General features: G+C 52.9%; 1 protein-coding gene across 4 annotated transcripts; it reads left to right on the top strand.

Moving 5' to 3' along the window:
* The first annotated feature begins 6,646 nt into the window (after nt 1–6,646).
* Nucleotides 6,647–21,910, top strand: ACVRL1 (activin A receptor like type 1). 4 transcript variants are annotated; one of them, XM_080939589.1, is made up of 12 exons: nt 6,647–6,791; nt 9,809–9,959; nt 10,444–10,636; nt 11,846–11,913; nt 12,380–12,631; nt 12,832–13,043; nt 13,149–13,248; nt 13,973–14,119; nt 14,293–14,568; nt 15,153–15,350; nt 17,871–18,001; nt 20,031–21,910. In XM_080939589.1, exons 4-12 carry the CDS (start codon nt 11,850–11,852, stop codon nt 20,163–20,165), a joined length of 1,515 nt encoding a protein of 504 aa, XP_080795715.1. In that variant the 5' UTR covers nt 6,647–6,791; nt 9,809–9,959; nt 10,444–10,636; nt 11,846–11,849; the 3' UTR covers nt 20,166–21,910. The 4 variants fall into 4 exon arrangements, with proteins under 4 accessions (XP_080795715.1, XP_080795712.1, XP_080795713.1 ...); XM_080939586.1 differs by having other exon boundaries at nt 6,648–6,791; nt 11,812–11,913; XM_080939587.1 differs by having other exon boundaries at nt 6,652–6,791; nt 9,812–9,959; nt 11,812–11,913.
* The last annotated feature ends 2,328 nt before the right edge of the window (nt 21,911–24,238 follow it).

Raw genomic sequence — 24,238 nt, 5'->3', positions numbered from 1 at the left:
CTCCTGGGAGGCAATGTCAACCTTAACACCACTTTCTTGGCTCTCTGCACAGAGAATCTTGTCATTTTAATCATTAGTACATTTTATTATATAAATTCTGCACTTTGAATAAGGACATACAAACACATGCACACACATACACATGCACAGAAATAATAAAATCAGAGTCTGTCTCACAGTGCTCTGAAGGCGTGGGCTGCTGTTCTGTTCCCACGTTTGTGATCCTGAAACCCTGGCTTCTCTTGCTTCAGCACTCAACCCCTGTGGGATGTAGACACACTGGATGATGCCAAGAAAGAATTCTGCAAACTGTGTGGTCAGAAGGGCGGGTATTAAAGAAGAGTATATTACCAAATTGAACTTGACTGAGGTGCTTTTGGAGCTCCAGCGTGGATGAAGAGTCTCCTTCCTCGGTTAGTACCGAGATCACAGCATGAACACCAGGTTTGCCAGTGGCCGGGAAAGAAACTATATCTCCAGCCTAGGAAGACAACGGTGGCAATGCTGTAGCCTGAGAGTTGGCTTGGGACCCTGGGGAAGTTGCTCTTCTTCTGAACCACTCAGCTCCCAGATGTAGACAGAAACAAGAAGCATGGGGGCTTGCCACGTGGCTACTTTCCCGGAGGACCCAGGTTCAAGTCCTAACACCCACATGACAGCTTGAAACTGTTTCAGTCCCAGGGGACCTGAATCCTGGCCATTTCCCTTGTGCCTGAGGAGACAGAGGCTGTGACAGCTAAGTGACTGGTCCAGTGTCACCAGCTGATAAGTATGAAAGAGAGTCACAGCTCACGTCTCTGAGACAACAAAACTACCCCCCTCAGCACAAGGCCTCTGCCCACAACCAGGGTTCCTTGAGCCTGCCCTTTCCACCTACCCAAGGAATCACCCTAGCACTGTAGGGTCCTGTCTGTCCTATCCGAGCTGGATTTGGACAGTGGTTTCTCCTGAGGGAGAGAGACCACATCCTCTAGGTGAAGAGCATCCCTTGCAGTCCTGACCATCTCCAGGGTAACTGGGCCCTAATCCTACCACCAGAAAGGTCTCCTTAGCTTTACTCAGCTCCAGCCTGCCTGCATCCCTTCGTGCTGAGTGGAAAGAGACCAGCCTTGCTCTGCCTGTGCTCCCTGAAGCTAACCTCCTCTCTTACACCCATGTGGTCAGCCTCAACCCAGCCTCTGAGGCTTTCATACTTGGTCCATATCTGCAAAGGCTAAGACTATTAGCTACAGTGAGACCTTGGAGACCTAAGTTCTATACTGGTCCTGCCCCTCCCAGTCTCTCTGCCTCTGTCTCTCTCCCTCTCTCTCTCTAGTTTGTAGCATCAAAGAAAGACTACCTATAAAACTAATGAAAGACTCCCGCAGAGAGGAGACCCTCAGTCAAGTCTTGGGATAACACAACCACCCAAGAACTCACAAGAGACCATCCTTGCTGCAATTACACGAGGTTTTTTAATGAACCAGTGCAGTGGGGTCGAGACTCATATCCCACGCAGCAATAGTGGAGTCTGACCCCGAGTGGCTGAGAGAAGGGGTTTTTAAGGAAAACAAACCACAACAATGGGGGGGGGGGAAGTACATCATTGGAGAGTACCAAAAATACCAGTGAGGAATTGTAAGGTAAATACCTGGTTTCTCAAGATTGCTTATAAGGTGAAAATTACCAGTGAAAAATCGCAAGGGGAACATCCGGCTTCTCAAGATTGTTTATAATGTGTTATTTAACTTTTATGTTTTTATGGTCAGTCAGTTTCTGAAACAGAGTCACCCTGACCTTAAGGCCATAAATTCTGTTATGGTCAGCCAGTTCCTAGAATAGAAGGATAGTATTGAAGAACTGGCTAGCCTACATTTTTGGCTCTACTCTACCTGCTAGGGGTCGTCTACCTCTTAGGGGTCAGGCTTTATCCTGATCTTTCACTGCCTTCCAGGATCTGAGGGACAGATTCAACCTGGTGGGTGAGAAACTGACTCCTGCTGAGAGAGAAAATGGTTGAGCTTCTGTTTCCCCGGCTTCTAGCTCAGTATTTTGATGGCTCCTTGTGGTGGTTTGAATATGCTTGGCCCAGAGAGTGGCACTATTAGGAGGTGTGGCTTTGGAGGAGGTGTGGCTTTGAAAGAGGTGTGGCCTTGGAGGGTGTGGCTTTGGAAGGGGTGTGGCCTTGTTGGAGGGAGCATGTCACTGTGGGGGTGGGCTTTGAGAGAGATTCTTCCTAAGTGCCTGGAAGCCAGTTTTTTTGTTTGCCTGATCTTTTAGGGCCGATCACCTTACGACTTACCCTACCTTTAGAGAAGCCCACCTGGTCAGGGCACATGCAATGGTTGGAATCCACTGGCCTGCCCTTGTCATTTGAGACCATGACTTTCATTTTCTGAGAGAAGACCCTGGGACAAGACTTGGCCAGCTCTCCGTAGCCTTTGGCTCTACCACCACCTATGTCTGGGAATCTTGGCCGTTTTCACACAGGTATGGTCCTATATAGACACGCCATCTGCCAGAACCCACAGGGACCTGCATGATCATGGAGCTGACACTCAGGCTTCCACCAGGTGAACACAGACAAGACCTACACACAAGCATAAAGCACACATGCACACCCTAAGCCACACAGGCACACAACATGGATGCAGAAAGCAGTGTCCCCCACCTCTCCACCCGCATCCCTGGTACCACACATTATTCTCTTCATTGTCTGCGTGGCTAGGGCTGGAGCTGTGTGACCGTGTGAAGCTGGAGTTGGGGCACTCAGAGGAAGCCCGGAGCTAGTCCTCACATCTTCCTGCGGACCCTGGTGGTTTCTTTCACTGTTCAGAGCTATGACTCTCTCTAGGAGAGGAGAGCGGTGGGCAGGCCTGGGCTTTCTAGCCGGGATGGGGGCGGGGTCAGACTGTTTACTCCAGACCTGTATGAAGTGGGGGTGGGGGCAGATTGTTTACTCCAGACCTATACAGAGTGGGGGGGCAGGGTCAGACTGTTTACTCCAGACCTGTATGAAGTGGGGGTGGGGGCAGATTGTTTACTCCAGACTTGTGCGGAGTGGGGGATGTGTATAACAGGACAGAGGCCAGTGTCTTGGGGTCCTGGAGACAAGGGCTTCCCTGAGGGCCCTCCAGCCCTGGGAAGGGTAGAGCCTGGACAAGGAGGCAGGAGAAGGGAAGGATTTGTGGTATTTCCCCTCCAGCTGAAAACAAAGGCAGATTCCTGTGTCCTGCATGAGCAATCCGGTCCCACCCTCCCGAGTGACCAGAGCTGAAGGAAATCCCGCTGGCCTCTGGCCTCACCCAGTCACTTGGCCCCTCTTTCAAACAGTCTCTCTCCCAGTCTGAGCCATTCCTAGTCTCAAATGCCAGAGACCTTCTCCTTCCCACTGGTGATGGCCACATTAACCCCCCAGTCGAAGCAAGATTCCCTTCACACCGCCTCCCAGCCCCTACTAGTTAGCCTGGCCCAGTTTTTCCCTGGGGGAGGAAAAGTCTAGATGATTCTGGAAGGCTTGTGCCATCCAAAATGCTCATTAAGACCCTGGACACACTCACCGTAAGGATGGGAATTAGGAAGAAGACAAGCCAACTCACCCCAGTGACTTGACATGTCTTCCTGGGCTAATAGCAAGTTAGTGCTCTAGGGAAGGGGGTGGGTGTGGCTGTTCTCCATGAGCGTGAGGGCAGTATCGAACGCTCCAGTGCTAACAGGAACTGCAGGTTTGGGCTCTGTTTTTACATTTAAGAACTGATCGTGATTGTGAGGCTGGGGAGAAGGCTACACAGAAGAAGTGCTAACGTTGATGGAGTGAGGACCTGGGCTCGGATCCCGAGAACTCAGATGAAAAGCTAAGCATGGTGCTTTGTGCCTGTAGACACACACCTTCATGCTCTTTGCCATCCCTCGCTCAAGGGTCCCAACTTCACATGAGTGGCCTTGACCCCTCAGGGTGGGTGGGAATGGACAGCCCTTTCAGGGTGGCCCTGAGGAGGAAGATGCCTTGGTGGTCCAACTCTAGGGAGGTGTGCCAGCCTCTTCCCTAGGAGCGGGACTGCTCCCTGGCTTCCGAGATCTCCCAAACCTAAGCGTAGCCAAGCTGTGTTTTGATCTAGGCTAGAGTGACAGGGTCTGGGACTGCTAAGAATGTGACATGGGTCGGGAGGAGACTCCAGGGTTTCTGAGCTCATACCCTTCTATACAGAGAAGGAAACTGAGGGATGGAGAGGTGATCAATCCTGTAGCCTAACTCTACCACCCACACGATTCACCTTTTCAAGACGCTGTGGTGTCTTCTGACTGGTACTAAGGACACCTGTCCCTTCAGGGTTCCATTCAGCCCTCCACACGAAGGAGACCTCTCCTGAGTTTAACAGACGAATAACTAAATCTGCAGATATGTGCCCCTCGTCTTCCCTAAAGGAGACCCACAATTCTCCTCTGTCATCCACTTTGTCTTTCTAGTTTGGAAAACCTGTCCTGGCACATGTGGGGGTGGGGGTGACAGACTACTGAGCCGCCCCTCTTCTACTCTGTAATTGTGGAGAAGTGAACCCCAGCTCCTTTCTCTGCTTCTCCCCTCCTTTGCTTACCCTCCCACTTACCCTGATGCAGAGATGGGGGTACCTACTTTGTAGGAACTGGTGCAAAAAAATTCCACATGTCCTACATCCAAATCACTGCAAAGTATTTCATGATGGCAGCTTCAGGACACAGGGCTCTGAATGGCTGTGCATTCTCTGTCTTAGACCCTCTCTCTCTCTCTCTCTCTCTCTCTCTCTCTCTCTCTCTCTCTCTCTCGATTTATTTTATTTTATGAGCACAGTGTAGCTATCTTCAGACACACTAGAAGAGGGCATCAGATCCCATTACAGATGGTTGTGAGCCACTATGTGGTTGCTGGGGATTGAACTCAGGACCTCTGGAAGAGCAGTCAGTGCTCTAACCACTGAGCCATCTCTCCAGCCCTGCTATCCTGCCTTGGTCTCTCTTTGGGCAAGCACCTGGAATCCTAGCTCTGGGGTGGTGGCAACAGCAAGGTCTCAAGTTCACAGCCAGCTGAGGATTTTAGGGACTGCTCTCAAAAACAAAACAAACACAGCACACTTGAGAACTTAATGCTGGTCCTGCACGCTCATTGCCAGTTCTCCACATTAAACCATTGTCACCTGCCTCTAGAGAGAACATCCTTGAAGTTCTTCGCACTAACTTCTGAGGGTCTGCAGACCTCTGCTGGGAAGTCTTTTGAATCCCTGACTCTAAATCAGGATTCTTTGGGCCTGTTTCATCTTCTGTCCTCACTGAGTGTAGGGAACAGCTGGGCCCCTGCAAGCAACTAATTCCTGTGGACTTGGACACATTTTTTAATTCCTTTGCTATGCCCTCATTGGCCTGAGGCCCTACTGCTTTCTCCAGCTCTGTCTCACTCCTCCCACGCCCCCTCCCCCGCCCCAGGCTCCCTGTTCACAGGCTTGGGTTTACAAGAGTCGCTGAGGCACCAGCCAGTGTCCAGAACGCTAAGAAGAGAGGGAAGACGTCACCCCTGACCACAACTTCTCTTCAGCATCCCAGATGTGCCTCTCTCTGCTGTCTTTCCACAGGCCTGCCCACAGAAACTCTCCTGTCCCCACTGACTCCCCTCGGCCACTCCCCAGCTCTTGACCTTACCCATGATCTCCTAGATTTCCCAAGGAGGCAGGCCTTGGATTTGGGCTGCAGAGGTCCCATGGGTCCTGCCCCACTCAAGACAGAGAGCCACGGGCTGGAGAGTGAGAGAGACTGGCCGGAAGCCACAGCAGGCGGGAGAAAGAGTGGATGTGAGAACAGCCATGTATCCAGGCTCCCTGTTCTAGAGCTAATCGAGTGTGACGAAGTGGCCACCACAATCTGGAAAAGTAGATACTGTAATCCCATAGTACTTCCTATTGGCTGCAAGACAGGGTCTGTCCTGACACTGAAATTTGGTTGAGCCAGGGCTCTGGAAGGGCTCTGGAAGGTCATGGGACTCTCCATTCAAGATGGACAGAAAGGACAAGGCCTTCCCCTCCATTCTGGCCACCCCTGACCTGAGAGAAAAAACTGTCAAGCCTTGAGGTACTCAGACCAGACGACTCAGACAGATCTATCTGAGCCTCTTTAGCCCTAGGCTGAGAGTAGATGGCCAGCACTGTGGACGACGGAAGGGAACAAAAGTATTAAGGGTGAAGGGCTGGAACCTGGAGGCAGAAAGATTTAGATCAACTAGGGAGTACAAAAGGCGGAGCCAACTTCTGAGCAGACACTCCCAGCCCAAACTCAGCTCTCTCTGCACTGTTCCTTAGGCGTGAGGTAGGTGAGCACAGGTAGGTTGGCTGCTACCCTGGCGCCCCTCCCCCACACTCCACGAATCCAGGTTTGTGGGTGCATGCTACCCTCATCCCCTCTAGACTAATGCTTCCGCAGCCAACTCAGTCCCTACGGTCCTGCCCAGAACCGCGAGGCTCCCCGGTTTGAAGCCTGCCTTTTCGGGGCGGGGCGGGGGCTGGGGGGGGGGTCGCACTGGGGTCTGTGGCCCTCTGGAGCTGAGCCCCGCAGCTGGAAGGCGTGCTGGGCAATAGGAAACGAGTTATTAGGAGGGAGTGGTGGAGCCGGGCCAGGCAGGAAGAAGCTAGAATAAGAAACATTTTGCTCCAGCCCCTTCCCAGTCCCGGGAGGCCTCCGCGCTAGCAGCGCGGATCGAGCCCTTCCCAGGCCCCTCAGGCCGGCTCTGGGCGTGAGACCCCGGCCGCCACTGGGAAGAAGAGTTGGGGGTCCTGTCGCTCTGTACAAAGGTGAGTCGGGGTTGCACTAGGCCGGACAGGGGACCTGTCCCGGGTCTCAAGAGAGCCTTCCTTCATGTGGATCTCAAAGACTTCTCAGGGCGTGTGGCAGAGTCAGTTTTAGCCAGGCAAGACAGCCAGGGACACACACACCTGCCCACTACCCCACCTGAACCTGGAAGGGAACGGGACAAATTCACTCCCTTGGGGAATCAAAAACGGTCTTTGCTGGGTATCTTGAGGCCTTTAGCGTCTCTTCCCCGCCTGATCCATTTGCTTAACATATCTACCCTTATCTGTAAAGGTAAAATGGGCCTGAAGGACTCTTCCCTGCTGAGTTCCCCTGTCCCTCCAGGGTGTTGGGTTAGCCTAGGGGCGACTTCCCTGCTGAAACTCCTCTTAGAGACCACTTTTCCTGGACCAGCTCGCACTTAGAGAACCTGGCACCCCAAACCTTACCTCTATGTGGTCACAGAATTCCCCTGCCATGGCGGACTGTCAGTCAGCTCCGGAGAGAACTGTCTGGACTAGCTGCTTTCTTATGCCTTCCTGTAAGGACGCATTCCCTGTTTATAAGCAGGTTCTGGGTGAGTTCAGGCCTCCTCTTGGACCCCACACGACTGTCTGTCTAAGGCCTGTCCTCTCTGGACCCTCACTATAGTACCCGGCCCCCAACCCATCTCAATTACCCTTCTATGTTGTGGGTGGCTTTGCCCACACAGCCTATCAGATGGGAGATGACTGTGCCCAGCCTGGAGAGAGCTTTGGACAACTCTGAGGAAGGCACCAGTAGATGACATCAGGAGACACCAAGGTCGGGTGGCTTGTTTTGTTTGTTTGTTTATTTGTTTTCTGACACGGAGCCGGCCTCAGACTCTCAGTCCACCCACCTCAACTTCAGCCTCACCCTGCCTCAGGGGGCCCCTGGGTGCTGGCAGACTGTGCCAGCCCACCTGGCCACCGTTGAGCCTGTCCTGTTCCACTTACCCACAGCCAGGTAGCCCTCGGATGTCTCACGGGGAAATGGCAGTCCTTTTGCCAGATGCCAGTCTCGTGACTGGGAGTTGTAGAAGCTGTACTTGACCAAGGCCAGAGTGCTACCCTCTGTGTGCGCAGGAGTCCCCGCTGTCTGCAGCTTCCCTGTCAGAGATTTTAGTCACTCTGAATCAAATGTGGTGTGAAAATAGTCAATGGGAATTTAAAGAACTAGGGGATCTTATTTATCTATTTAATTACTTATTTGTTGTATTTAAATGAACACCGTCTCCAGAGTGTGGTAAAACCCCATCTCCCCTCCCCTCATCTGTCTTATGAATCATCTTTGTCTAGTACCTCTACGCCGTACGCTCTACCTGTCCCATTAGTCACCTGATAGCTGTCAGGGTTATCAGACTGACTGTGTGCTGCTGCGCTTCTGGTCCAGGAACCTTTATTTCAGTTAACAATGGCCCCAAGTGTGAGCGCAGGGGTGGTGGTAGGGTGCTGGCGACTAAGTACCCCAGGAAGAGCTTTACAGTGCTTCCTTTGAATAAAAAGACGGGGGTCCCTGCTCTAGTATGTGACTGTGGTTATCATATTTTTTTTATTAGCGTTGCTGTCTCCTGGGTCTGATGTACAAATTAAACTTTATGACAGGTATGTTATAGGTAGAGGGGACAGGACAGGCGGTTTGGGTTTCCCGCTCTCAGTGTGATTTGGGGATGCATCACCCTCAAGATGAGTGAGGGAGAGTTGTTACACTGTACCACTTACAGACGCCTAAGACCCTAAAACCTAGGCTGTCCTGACCCGTTCGACCTCTACAGGCAGAACGGACTGTGCAGGTGAATACCGAAGGCAGCCGTAGGACTGGCTGAGTCCAGAATATGCAGGTTAATCCTGAGACTGCCTGGGTCGGGGGGGGGGGGGGGGGGGCAGTAAGTGCAGTGTGAGAGGCAGCTGCGTTTTCATCTTGTGGTTCTCTGCCTTGGGACAATCGCTGTGTGGAAGAGCCCTGCTGCCAATAGAAGCAGGAAGACTGACAGCCACGGCCCAGGCACGCTCCTCTCTGGGTCCTCACCTGAGACAAGAAGCTGGTGGTTTCTGGGCAGCAACCCTGAGAGGAGGGACCGGACCGGTTGCTTTCACTGGGGGGGGGGGGGGTCTATATTGTTAACGTCTGCTGAGACCAGGAGCCCGTTTGCCTCTTTGAGGGCCTCACGTAACTCCAGAGGAATATCGGTGATTAAGGATTTGTAGTTGGCCACTTAGGTTTACCACCACGCCATATTCAGCACCGTTTCCCGTAGGAGTGCTGTGAGGCTCCAAAGAGACTGGCCACGGAGGCTCAGTGCCTGGCACAGAGCGAGACCTCAGAGCCCGCTGCCCGCTGTTACTCCCCTGCACTTAGGTTAATCTTTGAAAGTCATTTCAACGTCTGTGATTTCTGGCCAACAGCAGTGATACGTCTATGTGCAAGAGGATTTTCATGTGGTTTATACTAAGGGGTAAAAGAGAAGCTTAGGACCCAAATTTACTCCCACCCCCACCTCATGTTTAACCCCAGCTCCATCACGTCTCTGGGGCTGGACCAGGGTGACTTCTGCCAACCTTTCCCTATGCTGTTGATGTCTAAGACAGATTCTTCATGCCCTTCCCCATATCCACCCTCATTTCACAGTGTCACCAGCTCCCCGGTCTTGTGTCAGTCTCTCTCTTCCCACAGAGATAGGGAGGCACCTGGGAAGGAGCCACGAGTCCCTTCCATCTGTCCGTCCACCCGGCGATGTCCTGTGCAACGAACGAAAGCACAGGAGACGGGTTCAGCTCTACGCCAGACACATTTCTCAAAGCCTGGTGCCCACCCAAATGGATCAGAATTCCCTGGGGGAAAACTGTTTCCAAATACATGGTTTCCCTCCCTTCTTTTCTTTCTTTACTCCCGTCCATTTTTGATCTGAAGTCTCCGTTCCCAAACCTCCGGCCTTCACAGCGTTGGATCGCAGGCACGTACTACCGTGCCCAGCCCACAGTATGTTTCTTGTCTCCAGCAGACTGAATGGAAGCCTGGCGTGAGTGACAGACAAGGGACACACAGCTGACCCCCTGCACGGGGTTCCAGAAGAAAGGCAAGCTAGGGAAGTGGAAGCTTGGCAGCATGTCCCAGAACAACGTCTTGTTGCCATCTATTCCCTGTCTCAGGTGAGCTCTGCCGATAATGGCTTCCTGCCTGCAGCCGTGGAACAGGCCCTGTCTGCATTTATCCGCGGAACCCCCCCCCCCAGAGCCCTAACTGGTTACTAACAGGGGTAAGGGGCAAGAGCTCAGGCAGGAGCTGGGACGTAGCTGCAGTAGCACAGGCCTCTGTTTCCTCCCCCAGACCGGGCCTCTAGGGCAGAGGAAACCCAGGCAGGAAGGCCAGGGTCTCCACTAGCCAGAAAGGTCCACCAAGCCCCCCAGTCTGACCCTAGACATCCTGCCCCCAAAAGCCTCAGCATCTTAGGGTCTTTGGTACCAAGCTCAGAGCATGGGCCTCTGTAGGTCTAAGTGACCAGTCCTTCCAGCTTTCTGGTGTCTTCTCACAGGACACTTCATGTGTTGGTTCCCTAGCTAGCGATCTAAGCCTGCACACCCTGGCATTCAGAAAGTCCGTGCTCCTGTCTGATCCCGGTCCCTCTTGTTACAGGCTCAGCACTATCTTCCAGCTCTGAGGGTTTGAGGAGGGAAGCGTGGTACGGCTTCTGAAGCAATAGCTGGTTTGGGTCCTGAGCTGAGGATTATCGTATCACAGCAAAATTACGTTTCTTGCCACTGTCCATCAAACCTCTGGAAGAGCGAAACCCCGGGCAACTCTTGGAGGTCAAACACTCAGTGTCTAAGTATGTTTCACTTCCTGTACACTGTCCCTCCCCCAGCCCTTTCCCAGGACAATGAGAAGAGAGAAGGGGGCCCAGCGGCTCTGAGGGAGAAACAAGCCTTTTATACCTCATCACTGTCAGGCTAGGTATGGCTGCTATAAGCCCAAGGATGCAGACAGAGGTTGACTCCACGGTCTTAGGACAGAGAAGAAGGAGCAGTTTGGGGAGGTGGGGTCTAGACTCTTGCGTTGGACTCATTACTGCGAGGGAATTTTGATGGGCTCCAACGAGCCTCCTCCCCTGGATGAACCCTGCTCCTTTAAAACCTTCAGGGGAAGGGCACCTGGTGCAGCTGGTAACAATGCTGGTCACATAAGCTGGGTGACCTGCGTTTGGTCCCCAGCACCTGTGTAAAGGTGGAGGGAGGAAAACAGCTCTACAGAACTCTGACTTTCACACTCCTACATGGGCACAACTTACCTTGACACAAGAATCCTTACAGACAGGCACAATAAAAAGGAATACATTTTTAAACAATAAAAAGCCCAGAGCTGGGTTTGATGGTGTGTAAGGTACCCGCAGACTCGTGCGGTTATCCCTTCAGACCCTGTCCCTCTCCCAGCCTGCCCTGAGCTCCCTGCTGTGCGTGTCTCCAGCCTGTTCTATCCAGACCTCAATCTAAACAATCTTGATTCCTGTAGCCGGCCTGGCGGGACCCTGAATGGCAGGAAGTGAGGACAGGAGCCTGTTTATGTTTGAAGCAGCCAGGCTGGGGGGTTGGGGGGCACTGGGAAAGGGTGGGTAGGAGTGGAGGCTGGAGCAATGGGCAAATAGCAGAGGACAAGAGAGAGAGCTATGAGAGAAACCTTCTTCCCACTGTATCTCTGTCTTGTCTGTAACTCTCCTGGCCTGTTCCCATCTGAACCCAGCAGTGGGCACAGAGCCCCGGTTCTCTCTGGCTTTTTTCATTTAAACGCAGCTCTCCACCCTTTACCCCCAACAGATGGTTTCCATGGGGAAGTGAACCAGGACTTCCCTTGCAGAACCCGCCCTAAAACCAGACGTAGGAGTTGGGAGGTGGCTTCCCGGTCAACCCTCCCACCCTCCCCCCCCCCCCCCCCCAAAACAAAAAACCTCTCAGTGATTTCCTTCTGGTAGGAGGAGACCTTGGTCACCACAGCTGTCATATTTTGCAGATCTCACCACATCTCTTCTCCTCCTACCTCCAAGGACCATGACCTTGGGGATCGTCAGAAGGGGCCTTTTGATGCTGTTGGTGGCCTTGGGCCTAACCAAGGGTGAGTAAGGGAGGGGTGGCGTGGAAACAGGGACCTGAGTACTGGAGACTAGAACTGGGGTGGTGGTGCTGAGAACAGGATCTTAGCTGGAGGGGGACAGTAGTCCTATAGATTACCCCCCCAGTTACTCCCACCTTTCTTTATATCTAAGTGATACTGACTTGAAAGCTGAGGTTCTCTCCAGGGTAGAACCTACATCTTGGGTGGGGAGAATAAGGGAGAGGCTTATGATTCTCTGTGAACAGGGGGAGCCTGAGACCACGGTGGGATCTGTAGCAAGAGGAGGTCCCAGTTCAGACTGCCAACAGCAGCTGGCTTCTCAGTCTCCACTACCTGTGTAGCTAGGGGAAAGGCTCTGTGGGAAGAACAGTTAGGGGGTAGACGTTTAAGGCTTGAGGGGTCTGCCTGTGAGATCAGAGGGGATGGGACAGTAGGAGGAGCGCCTGATTTCTCATCTCACCCCCAGGAGACTTGGCGAAGCCCTCCAGGGATCAGCTGGTCAACTGCACTTGTGAGAACCCACACTGCAAGAGGTCAACCTGCCAGGGGGCATGGTGCACGGTGGTGCTGGTTCGCGAGCAGGGCGGGCACCCCCAGGTCTATCGGGGCTGCGGGAACCTGAACCAGGAGCTCTGCTTGGGACGTCCCACAGAGTTTGTGAACTACCACTGCTGCTATAGATCCTTCTGCAACCACAACGTGTCCCTGATGCTGGAGGGTAGGTCGGGCGGCTCTCCCACTATTCCCTCTTCTTAACCTAAGCCCCCTGCCCTGCTTTCTCCGCATGCCCTGGCCTACACGGAGAGGGTGTGGGGAGGCAGGATGCTGGGATTTGAGGGCAGGTGAGTGGTCTGGCTGGGGGGGGGGGGTGGAAGAGCTGGCCTGGTGGAGCTGGGACTCAATGCCCCCCTCCTCCAGCCACCCAAACTCCGTCGGAGGAGCCAAAAGTAGATACCCATCTGCCTCTGATCCTGGGTCCCGTGCTGGCCTTGCTGGTCCTGGTGGTCCTGGGCGCCCTGGGCTTGTGGCGTGTCCGGCGAAGGCAGGAGAAGCAGCGGGGTCTGCACAGTGACCTGGGAGAGTCCAGTCTCATCCTGAAGCCATCTGACCAGGGAGACAGCATGTTGGGGGTATAGGCTTGGGGCAACCTGGGACCCAGGGTAGCGGGTGGGCGGCACAGCAGCGGGGAGTGGTAGAGAGCAGAGAAGGCGGTGACTGAGTAAGGTCTCCCTTAGGACTTCCTGGACAGCGACTGTACCACAGGCAGTGGCTCGGGGCTTCCCTTCTTGGTGCAGAGGACAGTGGCACGGCAGGTTGCGCTGGTGGAGTGTGTGGGTAAGCACTCGGAAGGAGAGCTGGGGCTGCGGCCTGAAGGCTCCCCTAGGCCTGGAGAGGTCAGGAAGCTCTTGCTTCCAGGATCACAAATGGGTCCAGCCTGGGCCCAAGTAAGAGACAATGCTGTGCAGGGAGCGGGTGGCTATGGGTTCTTCAGCAAGGACAGGGATGAGCTGATACGCTAAGGGTCGCCTAAGACTGAAACAAGATGCTTTATAAAGGGACATTCAGGGTTGGGAGAGCATCATGGCTCAGTAGCTGAAGGCACTGGTACCAGGTCTGGTGGCCTAAATCCAGTCCCTGGGACAGACACAGAGAGAGGAGAGAGAACCGTCTTCCTCGGGCTGTCCTCTGACCTCCATATGTGATTCCAGTTAGTGTGTATGACACACACACCACAACTTAATTAATCAATCAATTAATTAATTAATGTGATTAAAATTTTAAAAAGATAACTAGGGCTTTAGCTCATGCCTTTGATCCCAGCAGTAGGGAGGCAGAGGCAGGCAGATCGTTGTGAGTTCAAGGCCAGCCCGTTCTGCATAGCAAGTTCCAAATCATCCAGACAAGTGAGAGCTTATCTTAAAAAAAAAAAAGTTGAAAGAAAATAAAATCAGATGTTTTGCAGAGGGGATCTTCATGGCATCCAGAATTGGGAGCGGGGGCATCTAGTACGCTATGTGTCTTGTATGTGGTCCTTATTCTTCCTTTGGCCACGGATTAGGAAAGGGCCGATATGGCGAGGTGTGGCGCGGTTCCTGGCATGGCGAGAGTGTGGCGGTCAAGATTTTCTCCTCACGAGATGAGCAGTCCTGGTTCCGGGAGACGGAGATCTACAACACAGTTCTGCTCAGACACGACAACATCCTAGGCAAGCTGGGAGCGCGCCTGCTATTCCCAATCATAGGCGGGAACACAGCAAACTCCGGGCATTGACGTAACCCCAAGTGACTCCCGCTTCAGCCTCTGCAGCGCTCCTGTGCCCCTCAGCCCTACCTTCCTCCTGGGAACTTTGGTTGAGCCATCATACCCTTCTGCTTACAGGCTTCATCGCCTCAGACATGACCTCTCGGAACTCCAGCACGCAGCTGTGGCTCATCACCCACTACCACGAGCACGGCTCCCTCTATGACTTTCTGCAGAGGCAGACGCTGGAACCCCAGTTGGCCCTGAGGCTAGCTGTGTCCGCGGCCTGCGGCCTGGCGCACCTCCATGTAGAGATCTTTGGTACTCAAGGCAAACCAGCCATCGCGCATCGGGACCTCAAGAGCCGCAATGTGTTGGTCAAGAGCAACTTGCAGTGTTGCATTGCAGACCTGGGTGAGCAGGAGGGGAAAAGGGTGGGGCTTCACCTGTGGGCGGGGCCTGCATGCTTGGTTTGGCCTGTTTCTGGACCGGAGAGAATAGGCGCTTTGAAAACCTATTTCCAAGCTGAGATTTTAATCCCAGCACTCGGGAGGCAGAGCCAGGTTCAAGGTTAGTCTGGTCTACATAATGAGTTCCAGTATAGCCAGGGCTACATAGAAAAAAAAACGTTTCAAAACAAAATGTTTCCAGCTCAGACTCTTTCCGACGTCCACGCTACCTCCAGAAAAGGGGCGGGTCATCAAGAACCAATTATCTCATCCTGATTTCTCTAAGAACATGGCTCCATCCAACAAAGCTGGATGTTCTACTATGTGAAATAGGCATCATAATTTGAGTCTATGGGACCCTTGAGAACGCTATAAAGCAAAAAAGGCTACTGTCTGTATTCCGGCCTGAGCAGGTCTCCCATGCCCTGTTCTGTCTGCCTGTTTCTGCCCTCACTTTATCTGACCATATAAAGTCCGCCTGGGCTCCCAGAAAGGGAATGGCCACCCTGTGTGGGAGCCCTGCAGGACTGACAAGCCAAACATCGGCAGGACTGGCTGTGATGCACTCGCAAAGCAGCGACTACCTGGACATTGGCAACAACCCCCGAGTGGGTACCAAGAGATACATGGCACCTGAGGTGTTGGATGAGCAGATCCGCACAGACTGCTTTGAGTCGTACAAGTGGACAGACATCTGGGCCTTTGGCCTAGTACTATGGGAGATCGCCCGTCGGACTATCATCAATGGTGAGAGCCCACTGTATGCAGGTGTGTGTGTGTGTGTGTGTGTGTGTGTGTGTGTGTGTGTAGACAGGTTTTTCTCTGGTGGCTGGCGCCCTTTGATGGGTTTATAAAAAGATAAAGGGGGAATATGTTCTATGAGGGTGTGGTGAGGTGTGGGGGAAGGGGTTGCCTCTGGGGGACCCATGTTGAGGCATCTCTTCCCCCTGAGGGACCCAACAGTATAGTACAGAATAGAGTTTATTTAGGGCATGGGGAGGGGAGTTAAGAGGGTGGTAGAAGCAGAGAGAGAGGGAGAGAGAGGGGGAGAGAGAAGCAAAGGCTGGCCATGAGCACGTGAGGAGGGGAGGGACAAGAGGAAAGAGCAGTAGCAGGAAGGCAAGGGCAAGAGCAAAGACAAAAAGTCTCCTATTTTGTTAAGAGTTGGCATTAGTCAGTCAGATTGTCTAGACTCAGTTTCAGGTTTTGTCATGACAGGGAGTACTTAACCCCGGCGTGCCTGCTTCCTCATTTGTGAAATTAGGAAAAAAAAGGGGGGAGTGTTGGGGACTTAGCTCAGTGGTAGAGCACTTGCCTAGCAAGCGCAAAGCCCTAGGTTCAGTCCTCAGCTCTGAAAAGAAAAAAGAAAAAAAAATGTAAGCGTAATTTTAGACTTGGTCCAAATTAAGCGCTTAGAACAACATCTACAAGCTGGTGTGATCTCGGAACTCCGAAAATTGCTCCAAGTCCAAGGCCAGCTTGGTCCACGTAAACAGCAAGTTTCAATCAGCCAGGGTAACATGAAGAAGAAATGGCAATCTGCGCCTAGAGCTAAATATTAATAGTCTTAATGGAAGGGCTTAATGGTTCATAATATCATTCCATTTTCTAAAAGAAAAGACAACCGTGCAGGGTAAGCTAGCTGGTGTCTGTGTTACCTGCTTAGTGAAGCCTCATTATCTCAGTGGATGGCCACAGGGCACCATCGATTGGAAAAGCTGTAGAAGTACCTGCCTGTGCTGGCCTGTGCTGGCCTGTGGCTGATGGCCTCTCAAACCGGGCAGATGAAGGACCACAGGTTGACTGACAGCTAACTGCAGTGTTTGCCTATGTGGAGCCTCTTTATGACCATGGTTGTTGGGAGACCTGAGGTTTGCAGACAGTCCCCAGGGCACGACTAGAGAACCTCGCTCCTTGGGAACAGAGATGTTTTCATTTCCCAAGCATCTACCAGGAGCCAACCTTTTACTACTACATTCCTCCTCAGTGGCCATCTGTGACAGCAGACACCCAGGTGTCCCCCAAGAGTCTCCCTGACCCCTGGGCATTTACTGCTGGAATCAGCTCTAAATGGCTGGCTTTGGGACAAAGGTACCTGGATGAAACCAAAGGAGTAGGCCTGGCTCCAGGCAGGAAAGGAAGGGCTGATGGATTTGCCTTGGGCTCATGAGGCGGAGGGGAAGCTCTGTCAGCCTCACACAGACTCCTAGCGCATTATAAACACTGTAATCTGGTGTCAGCCCCGGCACTGATTAAAGGCTCATTAGACACGCTCAGGCCCCTGCAAATCGCTGATTAGGACTCCAGCGGCATAGGGGCAGCCTGGAAGCCCGCCACGGGGAGAACAGCTGCTCAAGGCTTTGCTGAGGTTATGGCCTTCACAGTCACAGAAGCAGCCTGGGGTTGGGAAGCAGGAAGAGACATGGGGCTGCCTCTGACCCCCACAGGCACACCTTTTAGAAAAGGCTCGGGATAACTTGACATGGGGGTGGGAACCCCGTTGGTTGTAGGGTCTGTAGAAATGTGAGCCTTCCCTGATGGTAAGCCCATCTTATTTGGACCAGGGAGTAAATCTTTTGCTTCTAGGAGAGGTGTTTTTCTGTCCTTTGTTGTCCCCATTTTGAACCTTATCCAGCCCTACCTACCTACTGTAAGTGCAGCTGAGGGGACAGAATAGTGGAATTTGGTGTTGGATTTCTGTCTTAAGTCACTTGCTATCTGTTGATACTTAAAGACAAGATTTCTGAACCTTTGGACCTACTATTTTGGTTCATGACAGGAAGCTACAATGTTACATCCCCCACCGGCCACTGTGAGGCTTGCAGGCAGAGCACTGAGGACCGACCCCCCCCCCCAACTCCAGCACACAGGAAGTTCTCTGGAACACCAGCTGTTCCAATAATCAGGGAGTGGAACCCAGGCTCAGGATAGAAGATAGTTGAGCAAGACGGAATTAAGACCCAGCCTGGGAAGCCAAAAGATGGGTTTCAAGTCCTGACTCTACCATGACTGGCTAGGCAACACGAATCCTGTGCTTCTGAGCCTAAGCTTCTCCATCTGTGACTCGGGTGGCATCACAGAGATTCCGGAAGGACAAATGGGAAAGCCTGGAACACAGCAGTAGTTCCGAGCTATACATACAGTTGCTGTGTTATAGGACAAGATCCTTCTCAGGAGCAATACAGTCAGGCAGCTAACTCGAGGCAAAGTCATTCTCTGGGTGCTCTGGGTCCCAAGTGATTGTCCCACATCCCTTGACTTCCCCAGGCATTGTGGAGGATTACAGGCCACCGTTCTATGACATGGTACCCAATGACCCCAGTTTTGAGGACATGAAAAAGGTGGTGTGTGTTGACCAGCAGACCCCCACCATCCCTAACCGGCTGGCTGCTGATCCGGTAAGATCTCTGCTTGGGCTGGGGCGGGGCGGGGCTGAACTGGGAGGTGGGCGGGGCTGGGAGGTGGGCGGGGCTGGGAGTGGGGCTGGGGGTGGGGCTGGGCTGGGAGGTGGGGCGGGGCTGGGGGTGGGGCTGGGCTGGACTGGGAGGTGGGCGGGGCTGGGAGGTGGGGTTTGACTGGGGGTGTGGCTGGGCTGGGCTGGCATGGGTGAAGACCGCTTGCTTCTCAGTTGGAATTTCTTAAGTTCAGATTCTTGGAAAGATCATGAGCTGTTCTGGGTATTTCCTTCTACACACCTGGCTTGCGAATTGTTCATCCTTCTTGGACTTTTCAGTCAATCTGATTTTAGAACTTTTAACCTCACCTTCAAGAATCAAAGTCTCTGCTAAACTTCTAATTTTTGTTGTTTTTGATTATTTAGTTTTTTCTCTCAAGACATCCCACACTTAAATATATGAAGGGCTAGAGAGATGGCTCAGTGGTTAGGAGCACTGACTGCTCTTCCAGAGGTCCTGAGTTTAAATCCCACAACCATATGGTGGCTCACAGCCATCTGTAAGGGGATCTGATGCCCTCTTCTGGTGTGTCTGAAGAGAGTGACAGTGTACTTACATATAATAAATAAATCTTTGTTAACAAAAAGAAATACACGTATGCACACACACACATACATATGTTCAGACATGTATACACACACACACACACACACACACACACACACACACACACACGTAAGCACACTCCTGGCACCATGAAGACAAAACCTGTCTTTAGCTCTTTTTTGAGACAGGAGTCTTACTGACCAGGCTGACCTCAAACTCAAGGAGATCCACCTACCTGCCTCTGTCTCCGGAGAGCTAGGATTAAAGGTTTTTGCACCATGCCCAACTTACTCCTTTATCTTATTTTTTTTCTTCACCTGGGAATGTTGGTGCACACCTTTAATCCTAGCACTGGGAGGCAGAGGCAGGTAGATCTTTGAGTTCAAAGGCAAGCCTGGTCTACAGACTGAGTTCTAGGACAGCCAGAGGACTACACAGAGAAACTGTCTCAACACCCCAAACAAAGAAAAGCAGCAAACAATAAATGATTTCTTCTTTTGATTTTATACAAACATATTGTATTTTGACCACATTCCCATCATCCTCTTGTCTTTTCTCCTCCCACTCAGCCCCTCCTCTTTTCCAAGAAGCACCTCCTCATTCTAACATTTCTACCAGCTACCTTGGTGCCCGGCAGACAGTAAGACTCAATGAGTTTGTACTGAAAGATAATAAACATACGTGGATGCGTAAGAGGCCACACAGATACCTTCCGGTGCACAGATGTATACTCACTCTTAGGAACCAGAGGAGGCAGGCTGCCATGTCCAGGGGCTGCTGAGCTTCCTGGGATGGGCTCTTTCCTGGAGACAGGTGCTTTGGGCCAATGCCCTTCATTGGCCCACTCTCCGTGACTGTTGGTGGAGGGGCTGGTAAGTCAGTTCCTGTGCACTTGGTCTCAGGCTGCAAGAGGTGGCACAGACTTGCAGAAATACCATTCAGAGTGGATCCTGGCTGGGGGGGTGGAGGGGTGCTCCCCAGAGGCTGTGCACTGGGGTGTCTGTGGGCTTTCAAAAACCTCCACACCCTCCCAGCTCTCTCCTGCTTGTTTCTGCCACCATCTTTTCACCCATTCCCCTCTCCCTCCCTCCTCATCCTTACCTCCTTCTTTTCCCTGCCCTCCCCCCTCTTTCTTGCACACAGACAGGGTCTATCTCACCCTGGCTGTCCTGTCTCTCTGTAGTCCTGTCTGGCACTGAACTCAGAGATCGGCCTGACTCTGCCTCCTAAGTGCTGGGATTAAAGGTGTGCACCACCAGCACCTGTCTCTGCTCTCTCTCTCTCTTGCCTTTCCTCCTCCTGTCTGATACATGCTCTCCCTGTTCTTCCTTCTGCTGAACCATTACCTCCTCACCTGGTGCTACCTGTCCATCTTTCTGACCCATGTACCTCTTCTTCCCCTCTGCCTCTCTCCTGACTCCCCCAGGTCCTCTCCGGGCTGGCCCAGATGATGAGAGAGTGCTGGTACCCCAACCCCTCTGCTCGCCTTACTGCACTGCGCATAAAGAAGACATTACAGAAGCTCAGCCACAATCCAGAGAAGCCCAAAGTGATTCACTAGCCCAGGGTCACCGGACTTTTAAGTATGTGCTGGGGGCAGAAGATGTAGCCTGTCTGAGTAGAGTGTGCACGGTGCCCTGTGTGCGCCTGCTCAGTTTGGCCCCCAGCCCATCCAGCCAAAAATACAGCTGGGCTGAAATTCGATCTGCCTCTGTCTGGCCTGCTCAAAGTGGCCGGCTCTCTGTCGCCTGGCTGGGTTTCCCATCCCCGAGGCCAGCAGGGTACACCCCCTACCATTCCTAGGGCAGGGTGGCCAAGCCAGGGAATCCCGGGCCCGGATCCTGGGCTTTCGCTCTCCTCTACCCTTGGTCAACCTTACGGCACCATCAAAGCTGCCAGGATGGCACAGGGCCCTGTCCAGCCCCAGCAGACACTCCACCTGCTGGGGCTCAGCCAGAGAGATTCAGCAGCCTCAGTGTCTCTCTGTGGGTGTTTATTGCTCCTGTGGTGCCTTTCAGTTGTCCTGACTGGACCCCCCTGGCTAGTGAATGCTAGTCCCTTGAGAGGGGTGGTACCTGACCCTTATACACTCTGTCCCCTTACCATCTTAGCTGACTCGTTAGGGCATCAAAACCCAAGGGTCCTCTGAGGTGACAGTCAAGCATGGTGGAAGGGACCCAGCATTGCTCTGTTCGATAGGAGAGGACATCACCATCTTAGGTTTTGTCCCATTGTCCTTTGAGGTGTCTCGGACCCTGATTTTTTTTTTTTTAAACTCAGGCTGTGTGAAAGCTGAGTCTTGTCTACTATACCCTGCCCCCATCACTTGATTGATGCTGAGGTTTGTAAATAACCATCACAGTCCAGGACGGCCTAAAGTGCCCCCAGGTTAATCTCCGGGCCCCAGTTCTTGCCTTAAGCTATGGTAGTGACCACTGTGGGACCCAGGCAGTGCGGGAACTTCTGATTCCTTCTGTGGCTTGGCCTTCTGCCTAGGCTCAGGGGTGGCTTCCTTTGGGGTCTCAAGATGACTGAAAAGAAATTTGGCCCCTGTCAAGAAGCTTCCAGCAACCAGTCTGGCTATGACTCTCTGGCCAAAGCCCACACCCTGATCCAGGTCCCAGAAAGTGTGCCTTGGGAGAACTTGGCCTAGAGAAACACCAAGAGTCCCGGCATTTAGAAACGTGAAGGGTACATCCACGTACTGAACAAATGAAATGCAAGCCTGGGTTGATAGACCGAAGAGAAGTTCACTGTAGGCAGGGCTTATGGAGGGCAAAGCAGGGCTCAGGCAAGAGACAAGATCAGCCTCCATCTTGGGAAGACCTGGCCTAGAAACTACAGGCACTGAAGGGAGAAAAGACGACAGCTCATCCTCCTCCACACGCAAGCTGACCCCTTGAGTCTCTTCAGTGTGTTCTCCATAACCAGGAGAACCAGGAAGTGAAAAGAGACAAAAACAGAAAGTAGACTAGCCTGTCCCAGACCAGGGCAAAGTCTGAAGGTTCTCTGGTCCCTGGAGCCAGGGAATCGCTTTCTTGCCTGAAGAGTTTTTATTTCTACTGAACTTGGGAACAAATTTGTCCTTAAACTCCACAGCCAGAAACAGAAGACAGTAGCTCCTCCGAGGCCAGGAAAGCCTAAGAGGAGGAGGGTGAAATGACAGGAGACATGGCAAGGAAAGTGGCCTTCGAGAGACAACTATCTCCAAATGCTTTCAAGTGCGCTTGTGCAAGTGGAACCACACAGTTTAAGGGGCGCTTTAGCCAGCGACAGGCACGTAGTGGGTCCTCAATAAACCATGTTTGACCCCCCCCCCTTTCGAATTTTCTGCTGTCTTCCAGGCTAGTGCCCCCCGCAGTGATCCAGTTGCAGAAGTTCAGTGAGAACCTGAGGGGACAGGAAGTAGAGAACCCCAAAGTACACACCACCAAATTTCCCTGGGATAAGCTTGGTCTAGAATGCCCCAATACCTAGAACCGTACTGAAGCTCACCCCACCCGGGATAGACAGCAACCTGATCCATGCCAGCAACGTCGCCCTCTGCTGGCCAGCTCGCTGCCCACGGCTGCCCTGCTCCCTTCCCACAGCGGGCTGGCTCCTCCCCGTCGCAGCGTGCGTGCCTGCTCTCGGCTGTAGGGACTCTACCTGGAAACCACCCCTTACTCAGAGGCCGCTTCGCCCCTCCCTTTCCAGCTCCTTCTTAATTCCCTCCCAAGGTGCTCCCCACCCCTTGTCTGGAATTAGTCCACACCCCAAAAATAGCTCCCTTTACCTGGAAATCCCAGAGAGCACCTCATGACCCCTCCCACTCCACCCCGGAAACTGTGAGCGAAGTGCCTCTGGAGGGGTGGGGTAGAGAATAGGGGGCGCATGCTGAAGGAAGCTGGGAGGAGTCCCTTGGTTCAATCCAGCCCAGAAATACAAACTCTAAGAAGAGGATGTTGGAGCTCTCTTAGGAAAACAGGGAGGGTGCCCCAGTTTCTTCTGCGGTTGGCAATCTGGTCTGCTCCCCAGGCCTCCAAGTGGGCGCAAATCTGCAGCCTTCTGCACTGGGGTCGTGAAGCTCCTCCCTGGCATACACAGCAGACAGGACCTTCTCTGAGGACTCTGAAGGGAGCCCTTAGGAGATGGGGACGCTAATAGCACTCCCATCATCACCCCCCTCTTCCTCCAGGATCCACACCCAAGTGCCCACAGTGTGGGTGAGGACCGGGAAGGGGCGGCGGGGAAAACTGCAGAGCGAGTACCGTGTAGGCTGGGCAGGATCTGGCAGCAGTGACCCATCACCGTGCTGTGAGAAGAGCCCTTGTGAGGTTACTGTGGCCTAAGCCCTTAGCCACTTTCACATGCCATTACTGCCTGGGGCGGGGGGGGGGGGGGGGGTGGAGGGAGAGGGGACTCACAAGCCTCTCTGCTCTTTGCTCTGATTTCCTCCGGTGACCCCAGCCTCCAACTTCCTTATTACGTACAAAAAGTGAGGAAGTGTTTCTGTCCCTCCCTGAGAGAGGATGGTTGCTAGGGTGTGCAAAACTGAGGGTGGCCCCTGCAGCCTGAGCCCTGACTCTGAAAATCATCCCTTCCTCTGCCAAGGTCTCATGGTACCCAGGTTCTCATGGGCAGTTCCTTTCCTTTCCAGACGCCGTCTTTCCTCAGCCCTGCCTCCCACTAGCCTGTGAGGAAGGTGCTTTGCCTCGCCTGCCTTATCCCTTGCATTAAGACCAACACCCCAAAGCCAGGTGTAGTGGTGCAATCCCAGCACTTGGGGGGGTGGAGGCAGGAGGATCAGGATTTCAAGGTTATCCTCAGCCAGCAGGGATACAAACCGAACAAAGAAAAGATTGACAGCCCAAGAGGTGACAAAATCTGCATGGTCTGAAGCCTTACTCAGATAGGGTAAGGGTTTGTGTTCCCAGTCCAGTGCTCCAGGCCTGACACTGATGGTAACTGTGCAGCCGTGGCTCCGACAAGCTGTTTCCACCAGGACCACATTCAGTTTGCTAGAAATAGAGACAGAGGGCTCCTCGACTTTGCATGCAATTTGCATAATGTCATAGACACACTGTCTATTTTCAGACAGTTTCCCAGGTTCAAGTGTTGCCACTGCTGCCCTGAGGGGTGTCATGTCTGGATGAGTCTCTGTTCTTTCTCACCCACCCACTCTTGTTGACCTACATCCTCGTCTGCGGGAGCACATGGCGGAGAGGAGCTGCCCAGGGAGACACAGGGTCGAGAATCCAGGGCACAGGGTTACTGCCTCCATTCGGGACGGCCTGGCCGGTTGCTCAGGGGCAGCCGATGGCAGCAGATAGGGATGGAGTCAAGCACCGCAGCTCCCTTCCTGCCTCTGCATCAGAGCTGTCTGTCTGAGTGTTCAGTCTTCTGACAGCTTCAAAGGAGGAGGAGGAGGAGAAGAATGAGGAGGAAGACAGACAGATAAATAGATAAACTTGGGCTTGAACCACCTAGAAAGACTTGCTGGCCCTCAGATCATCGCATTAGGGCAGCAGCTCTAACCTTCAGCCTGTCACTCTCCGGGGAGACCCCTCTAAGCCATCAGAATCCTAACTTGATGGACTTTGTTGCTATAAGACACTGTTTTCCCTAGATTGACCTCAAAGCCTTCAGCGTTCT

The sequence above is a fragment of the Micromys minutus genome, assembly GCF_963924665.1.
Source record: "Micromys minutus genome assembly, chromosome: 27".
Lineage (NCBI taxonomy): Eukaryota > Metazoa > Chordata > Mammalia > Rodentia > Muridae > Micromys > Micromys minutus.
The sequence above is the reverse complement of the archived record's forward strand: the minus strand, read 5'-3'. Positions and strand labels throughout refer to the sequence as shown.